General features: G+C 41.7%; 1 protein-coding gene across 1 annotated transcript; it reads left to right on the top strand.

The window, feature by feature from the left end:
* The first annotated feature begins 275 nt into the window (after positions 1 to 275).
* On the top strand, positions 276 to 4495 carry LOC115680860 (polyadenylate-binding protein RBP47-like). The gene is made up of 6 exons (XM_030604706.2): positions 276 to 895; positions 2039 to 2519; positions 3031 to 3098; positions 3206 to 3336; positions 3445 to 3541; positions 4066 to 4495. Exons 1-6 carry the CDS (start codon positions 482 to 484, stop codon positions 4231 to 4233), a joined length of 1359 nt encoding a protein of 452 aa, XP_030460566.2. The 5' UTR covers positions 276 to 481; the 3' UTR covers positions 4234 to 4495.
* The last annotated feature ends 4380 nt before the right edge of the window (positions 4496 to 8875 follow it).

The raw sequence follows: 8875 nt of genomic DNA, 5'->3' as shown, positions 1-8875 counted from the left end.
GAAATCTAATCTGGCGGCGGATCCCGAAGCGAAACCGAACGCATGCAGATCCCCCGGATCCGACGGCCCACGTCGACCCTCCAGCCCCCGCGATCCAACGGCCCCCAGCAGCAACCGCGTCCGCCGAAGGCCCCCTTCGTTTGTTGCATCTATCTCTATCCCCTCCCACCACCACCATCGCCTGCCGCTCCTCCTCACTTCAAGGTGCTTACCCTAATCACCCACCTTCTCTTCTTCTCTCTCTTCTTTCTCTCTCTATCTCTTCGTCTTTCTCTCTCTCTCTCTCTATCTCTCTCTCTCTCTCTCTCTATCTGGGCGTCTCAGATTCGTGAGCTCCGACCTCGCGCGTGGCGCCTTGGGAGCCCACCCACGTGCGGGTTTTCGTTTCGTTTTCCGGCGTTGGTTCGGCATTCTTTGATTGGTTCATTCGGAGGAGCGGGGAGGGGTGGTAGCGGTGGTAGCGGTTCGAGATTTTTTGAGGATGCAGTCCAGCGAGGATTCGAGGCAGGCGCAGCCGGCGGCGGAGCAGGGCGGCGGCGGCGGGGGGCAGCGGCATCAGGCGGCGAAGGGGGGCGGCGGCGGCGGCGGCAGCAACCCGGCGCCGCAGCAGCAGCAGCAGCAGCAGCAGCCGTGGGTGGCGATGCAGTACCCGCCGTCGGCGGCGATGCTAATGCAGCACCCGCAGATGATGCCGCCGCCGCCGCCGCCGCCGCACCACCAGCATTACGCGGCGGCGGCGCACTACATGGCGTACCACCAGTACGCGCCGCCGCACCAGCGCGTGCACCACCAGCCGCAGCAGCAGAACGGCGAGAACAGGACGGTCTGGGTCGGCGATTTGCACCACTGGATGGATGAGAGTTATCTCCACAGCTGCTTCGCTTCCACTGGCGAGGTAACGAGAAGTTGGAGGCTCGTTTTGCCTTTCTTTTTGTTCTGTTTGTGTTTGTAATGGCTGTGAAGATTGTAACTTTCTTTTCTTTTCCTTTCTTTTTTTGGCGTTGGAGGGGTCAAGATTTGTGTTTTGTCGAAGCTATATTGGGCGTGATAGTTTTGTGTTCGTCTTTTGTTTCTATATGTTGCTGTGTATTAGGAAGTAGGTCACTTCTAGTAAGATCTTAGGATTTAGCTGAAACTGGTGGATATCCTTATCACATGTTTGGAAATTGGATGTGAAGTAGATCTCAAATAGGCAAGTTCTGCACTGGCTCGCAGGCAAATGGTGACAACCTATATTGCCTCTTAAGGAGCAGGTTCCGAAATTGCCCGAAATGAGTAGAAAAAAGTACATATGGAAATGTGTCAGACAGTAAGGATTTGTGTTTGTATTGGGGATTGGCTTTTTTGATGCAATGTAGCTTGTGAATCGTTTAGAAAGGCCTAGCTAGGTGTCCCTGTTCGGTTTAGATGCCGTTTGCTTGCTTTCCACATTGCTTTTCTGTACACAAAAGCTGAGCTTGGATTTTTCTCATTACTCATCTTGAAATCTCTTATATTGTCTTGCTAACTGTCGGCCAAATACCCTGGAACTTGCTGATGCTGTGCAATTTGTTCATGGGTATAATGGTAAATAGCATAAATAAGTTTGTAATTGTTGCCGGAAATATTTGATTCTCTTAGCAAAAATGTATCAATCCAAATGCTGCAGTTTCTCTGCTCGGTGAAGATGAACAACCATAAGAACATAACTGATAGTTTTCGCAGTAAGCTGGCTGCAACATAGAGAAAATAAGAAATAAAAATGAGTACCGGAGAAATGAAATTTCATGGGATTGCGGTTGATGCATTTTCGTTTTCCCTCCTGCCATTAGAAATGGGCATATTGGGAAAAGAAATGCTTTAAACTGTTGGCTCGGAGGAGTTCAGTATAATTGCAAACTAGTTTGTGGTGTGTCTTCTCATAAGTTCAGCATTGCTGTTGCTTTCGAATTGCCGAACTATTGTTGTCTTACCAAATTCAGACAATAGATTCTTTGATTGTGTTGTGTTTCTGACATTCCCACTATTGCTCATTAACATGGTCTTTTACGTAATGCAGATTGCTTCTATCAAAGTTATTCGCAATAAGCAGACAGGTTTGTCTGAAGGATATGGATTTGTTGAATTCTTTTCACATGGTACAGCTGAGAAAGTTCTACAAAACTATTCGGGAATCGCGATGCCTAATACTGAACAGCCGTTCCGTCTGAATTGGGCAACATTTAGCACGGGTGACAAGCGTTCAGAAAATGCTCCTGATCTGTCTATTTTTGTAGGAGACTTAGCTGCAGATGTTACTGATAGCTTATTGCATGAGACTTTTGCTAATAAATACCCGTCTGTTAAAGCTGCCAAAGTTGTTTTTGATGTCAACACTGGCCGTTCAAAAGGCTATGGATTTGTGAGGTTTGGGGATGAAAGTGAAAGGTCGCAGGCCATGTCTGAAATGAATGGTGTATATTGTTCTAGCAGGCCTATGCGCATTGGTGCTGCAACACCCAGAAAGTCATCAGGGTATCAATCGCAGTATTCTTCACAAGGTACTTTTTTATTTTGTTATAAAAAAAAGGTTGTGACGGGGTTAGGACGTATCTCACCTGTTGTGGATCTTCACAAGGTACTTGATGTGATAATAGTGCAGAAATTTCATACTTGATGGTAACAGTATGCACCTGATTCCTATTTGAGTGGTTTGATGATGCTGCGAGTTATAATTGGGCACTTGGAGGTGCAAAGCCTAAATTAAGCCCCTTTGGCTGTCATTTGTCATGTCAGACTTGTGAGTCTTAAGGAGGCTTCTGAAGAACTTTTTTGTCCCTTCATCATTGACATTGAATTGAATTGATGAAAGGTGAAAAGTGAGCAATCAAATAGGTTGCTTTTTTTTTCCGTAAGATATCAAATAGATGATGCTTCTTTTTTTTGGTGATACAAGAGAAAGAGCAATGTTCCATAATGAATTTGTAGGTGCATCTAACGGCATTTACCTATATGATGATCTGAACATTGCAACACATAAATTCATCTTCCTATTGGTTTTTGGTTTCATAGGTGGATATTCGTCAAATGGTGCCTCATCCCAGAGCTTTCAGTCTGATGGGGACTCTGCAAACACAACAGTGAGAATTCCTACTTCGTGTTTGTTTAGACATTGGCAGCCTTACCATTTCTTCTTGTCTTTTGTGCTGTCCTTATTCTTGTCTGGTTAATTTTCATTTCATCATAGATATTTGTTGGAGGCCTTGATCCTAGTGTTAATGATGAAGACCTCAGGCAACAGTTTTCTCAGTATGGTGAGATAGTTTCTGTTAAAATACCATCTGGGAAAGGCTGTGGGTTTGTACAATTTGCCAACAGGTAAATGTTCCAACTGCTTTTGGCCTCTTTGGCATTTCTATTATCTCATATGGCTTGTGTCTTCTGTCGGTCTTTTCTGATAATGCTGCCTGTTTCATGATCTGACAGAAGCAATGCTGAGGAGGCATTGCAGAAACTGAACGGGACGGTGATAGGTAAGCAAACGGTGCGTCTTTCATGGGGTCGAAATCCAGCCAACAAGCAGGTCAGACCTCTTTCCCGTGCATTCCTCTTATTTCTCCCCCCTTCTTTCTTCACTCTATTGTCTAATTCTATATCTCAGATGTGGTTGGAAATTTAGCGATCATCTTTAGTGTTCTTATCAAAAGCATATTTCTTCAAGAACATGCTAGAACTGCTGTATTTGGCAGGTTGTAGTGCAAACTTAGTTCTCACTTGTTATAGTGATTTAAATATTTTCATTTTTGGATATTAAAATGACAACTATGATATAGTAGTTGGTCTTGCTTTGCGTTTTTTAGAATTTGACAAAATCCAAGCTAGACTAGATAAAAGAATGAGCAATGTTATATTTTGGCATTTCTTGAAAGAGATGTTTCTCCTAAATTGTTTTTGAGCACAACAGCCAAAGAGAAGTCACAGACGAAATTGCAGAAAGCCATAGAAAGCATACCCAAGCAGAACTTTGTATGCTCTGGGAGACGAGTTCAAAATGTTCTTCCCTTTGCGAGGCTCTTGTCCACTCCTTTCTTTTGTTTATTTTTGCAGTTTAGAGCAGATTTTGGAAATCAATGGGGACCGGTCTACTATGGTGGACAAGTTTATGATGGTTATGGATACGGTATGCCACCACATTACGACCCGAGTATGTATGCCGCTGCCACGGCATATGCAGCTTACCCAGTATACGGCAGTCACCAACAGCAAGTGAACTGAATGAGTGAGGACAAAGGGAGAAAAAAGTTAGCTCTTAGCCCTTAAAACTCATGATGCTGCAATTAGCCGATCTGTTCTGGTCCTGTAGAGATCTCGTGAATCCGTCCACTTGTGGGATGGAGCTGAATTTTGATGACTCTCAGTAGTTTTGTAGGGATTTCTCTAAACGTGTCTTCTAATTTATGGGAACCATAAACTTATTCATTGGAATGCGAAATCTTGCGCATGACGCGGGGCAGAGTGCCTCGTGGATTTGAAATAACACGGTGCTGTGAAATTTATGATGGGTGATTGCATCTCTGAAGACAAACGCAGTCGGTTAGATAGGTTAAGACAAATTGCTTGGCATGCTATCTGGCTTGATTTTGCTGCTGTAATTTGTCAAAAATATATCCGTGTTCCAATGCTAGTTTTTGTGTGGTAAATTTAGAATCTGCATGGTCATTTTCACTTATTTGATACCTCTGATGATACGTTGATATGCAAGTTCGTTAGTTTGGATTAAAGTAGAACCCGTAGATTGTGTACTCGGTAGTAGTTCGGCATCTTCATCCCAATGTGAACTCGTGCAGACCCTGTAGCAGTGACACCAGCTTCTTGATATAATACCAGGCTTCACTAGCACGAGTCTCAAGGTTCATCGAGAAACCTTGGATGGTGAACCTCGAGCATTGACATAAGATGACGGGTAGAGTACGGCGTTAGAGGTGCTTTGTCGACAATTTTAGCATCGACCTTTGCCGCACACCTAGTTGTTTAACTTGATTAGCTAAGTGCTCAAATACGAAAATTGTTGGATTTTGTCCAGAGGTGTTAAAATGGGTTGAAGACCCATTTATTAACCCATATTTGATTCGTTGGGTCATATATAAATTAGCTAAATTTTGCTATATGGGTTTGAGTAGTAAAGTCCAATAAAATGTGGGTTTTTAATGGATCTAAAGCTTAACCCCACCTACAGTCTCTCTTGAAGCTCTCTCGCTCCTTTCTTTCTCGCTTGTTGCTCTCTTCTCCACCGATGGTGACATCGCCGGATTCCGTCCTTGGTGAGCTCCTCTTTGATCCCAACTGATGAGTGTCGCCGCTGCCTCCACCACCTATCTCCAGCATCTCCGACACTGCCTATATACGCACAAGCCTCCATCTTCAGTGATGAGCCCAGCAAGAAGCTCGGACGGAACCATTAGTAATGGACTTTGATCATCAAGGAATGCAACGGCGACTTCGAGTGGAAGCATGAGATGTGATTCGACCTGGGGACATCTCCCTCCTAGACTGCGACCACACCTTCTTGTGCGTCGATCTGTTCCACAAGGGTGTGATGTTTGGCAAAAAGCACATCGACAAGGTCCGCATGTCGCTCAGTGATCTGGTGGAGTGGTCAGGTTCGTGAGCTACCGGGTGAATCCGAAAGGGGAGCAAATGGAGTCCCGAGCTTCTCGTATAGAATGTACTAGAGGGGCGAGACCCGCGATGCGGTGGTGATTGGAACCGCACCGGACGTGATCATTGGCGGATATCCGATCGTTAACCCTCCTACGAAGGATGGGGCCACTTCTTCTTCGAGCAAAGAAATGGGATTTGGTGATGCATCACTTCACCTAAGAGCAAAGAATGGGCGATGGTCTAAACATGTAAAAATCTATGCTTTTGGGTGAGAGAGAGAGAGGGGGTTTGCTTCGCTCTTCACTTGTTTTCAAGTTCAGTTTAGGGTTTTCGGGTGGAGCAACTCATTTTTTAGTTTATCTTCCACTTATGATATTTAAAAAAAATTGCAAAATAGTAAAAATCTATGATCTTTCAAGCTTAAGAAAAGGAAAAATTATCCAAAAAATCATAAATCTATTGTATTTTTGCTAATTCAGTCATAAATATTTTAATTTTGCTAATTGAGTCCTAAACTTTTCACTTCTTGCCAATTAAGTCCATCCAGCCAATTTTGTCGGAAATTGTTGATGTGGATGCCGGGCGGCCACATGGCATTGACGTAGATAATTTTAATATTATTTTAATATTTTTCAAATTTTTTCTTTTTCTTTTCTATTAATTTTCCTTTTTCTGCTTTTTTTTCCTCCTCCAGTCGGTTGTCGAGCCTTGGCATCCGCCAGAGGCGAGGGCCTACAAGGCTTGACCTCACCAGCCCATGGCAAGGCTTGCCCTCTCCCAGCAATGGCGAGGCTCGATCTCGCCCAGCCATAGCGAAGTCAAGCCTCACCAATGGTCGACAGTTGCCGAGGCTCAGCGATCGGTTAGAGGAGGAAGAAGGAGAGGAAAAAAAGAATTTAAAAGAAAAAGAAAAATCAAAAAATCGAAAAATATTAAATATTATTAAAAATTGTCAATGTCAGTGCCATATAGACCGGCTGGCATCTACGTAAGCAATTTCTAGCCAAACTGGATGGACTCAATTGGCAAGAAGTAAAAAAGTTTAAGACTCAATTTGTAAAAAATGAAAAGGTTTAAGACTTAATTAGCAAAATTGAAAGGTTTAGGATCGAATTGGCAAAAGTGCAATAGGTTTATAACTTTTTGGACAATTTTCCCCTTCAAAAAATCGTGAAAATTAGTATATAATTTTACGTTTCAATATTTATTGACTTATTGGTTTAAAGAAATATGGAATACTTCATTGTGAAACTTTGAAAAATTGGCAATAAAGAAAAAGTCGCAAACAAGGGGATGTGAAGAGATGAGCACGGCAAAGCGGTTCTTGTTGCAATAAACTCTTGGATTATAGCACTACGGACGCTCTCGACCGAGTTCTTAATATCAACTTGGGCTTCGACCCAGTGAACTTGATGTTAGATTGCATGCTCTTGTGTTGGCGCACCGTATAACTTGCAAAACAAGTCGTGCTAGTTCAAGGTTACTCGAAACTTATTGATCAGCAGAACAATTTATATCGAGGCAATATGGTATCAGAGGCATATTTAAAGCAGAATATCCTGTCATGGCTCTAATACCACTAAAGGTTTTCCCTCTTAGGCCACCCGCCCGTGTATACTGTCGTTCCGATCACAGCTCATCTATGCATCCTTGAGATTTTTTTAAAACGTGTCGTACTAGTTTAAAGTTGCGCGAAACTTATCTACTTGCACAATGGCTCAGATTCTGACGAGATGAAATCATGTACGTGTCCAAAATCCAACATGATACTTTTTATCTTTCAATCATGTTATTACCTGCTCAATTAAAATTAGATACTCAATCAAGATGGAAGAGATGTTGCAGTTGGCTACATGGAAGATGGAGTAAATATTATCGTTCATCACCAATTAACATTTCAAATTCAGCAGTTCCGGCACGCACGTTCTTTCATAATTAAGAAAAATGGGCTTGTTGACAAGAGAGGAAGAGAGGTAATAGAATAAATGAAAGTTGAAAAGAAATGAATTTACATCTTTAAACATTCAAATTCAGCATAAAAGCCTTATTAAAAAGTCAACATCTTCAAATCCTTAATCATGACATAACCCATGCAATTAACGGTAGCAATCCAATTAAGATTAAACACGTCGTGGCATGACCCCCTATGAGTTAAATGCTTACATGGCTCAATCTTCTAGGGCCACCGATATGAGATTAGAAGCTCGATTTGGGCTGCCCTAGCGAACAATTCTCTTCTTGGACACGAGCCTACTCGCATAAGCCTCTCGGACTCCGTCATTTTACGGGAACCCCCAACCAATAAATTAGGTCACCCCTAAAAACTATACAAGCCAACATAAAATAAAGTGACTTGAGCAAGTGTGCCGAAGGATTTTCCGCATATTTTACTAAGAAGCCGGGTATTTAATTAATCAATTAATTAATCATTAATTAAAGAAGGGGGTCAGTGACATATCTAGGTCACTAATTAGCTTCTGAAGGGACGTGACTGTGCAATTATGACCACCATCATCGTCCCCAAAAGCACGACACTCTCTGGTTGTAGTTGGAGAAGCAAGCAACACCAACATCCTCTGTCCTCTCTGTCTGTTGCTTCACGACCGTTCAATGAACCTTCTTTCTGCCCATTCCTGCCTCTTTTCTTTCTTTCTTTTCTTTTAAATTGCACAAAAAAACTCAATGAGTTTTTGGGGTAACACACATTTGCCTCCGGATTTTCGATTGTTACAAAATACTTTATAGATTGTTATTTGTTGCGGTCTTTAAGAGTGCGTTGGTTTCACGGAAAAATTAAGATTAAGAAAGCATTTTCCGGAAAATAATCGGTTGTGTCATTTACAAAAATAAATAAATAAAAAATATTTTCATCACCTATGTAAATTGTTAGGTATATATTGTTATTGATGATGATAACATTTTTCGTTAATTAATTTTTTTAAGTGATGTAACCGATCATTTTTTGGAAAATATTTTTCAAATCTTAAGTTTTTTGTGAAACAAATGCACCATAAATCTCATTTATTTTTTCGGTTAACATGTGCAATGCACTTGACTTTGAGAAGGTAAAAGTATATTTTAATCTCATTTTTGAACGAGATCTCTTTTTTACCTTTAGTTGCCATAAAAAATGAAAAATGAACATAGAAAATGGGAGAAAACTAAATTAACTAAAATACTGATAAAAAAAATAAATATCGATGTAATTTTAAATAATAAAAATGTGTTAGAATTTGATAAATATAGCCACGTTAAT

Source organism: Syzygium oleosum, unplaced genomic scaffold, assembly GCF_021117445.2.
Source record: "Syzygium oleosum isolate NSW1041296 unplaced genomic scaffold, Sole_v2.1 Sole_v2.05, whole genome shotgun sequence".
NCBI lineage: Eukaryota > Viridiplantae > Streptophyta > Magnoliopsida > Myrtales > Myrtaceae > Syzygium > Syzygium oleosum.
The sequence above is the reverse complement of the archived record's forward strand: the minus strand, read 5'-3'. Positions and strand labels throughout refer to the sequence as shown.

Excerpts from the sequence above, each read along its gene's own strand:
- LOC115680860 (XM_030604706.2), top strand. The coding sequence starts at position 482 with ATGCAGTCCAGCGAGGATTCGAGGCAGGCGCAGCCGGCGGCGGAGCAG. Across the intron at positions 2,520-3,030 it reads ATCGCAGTATTCTTCACAAG|GTGGATATTCGTCAAATGGT; the intron begins GTACTTTTTTAT and ends TTGGTTTCATAG. Across the intron at positions 3,337-3,444 it reads TTTGTACAATTTGCCAACAG|AAGCAATGCTGAGGAGGCAT; the intron begins GTAAATGTTCCA and ends ATGATCTGACAG.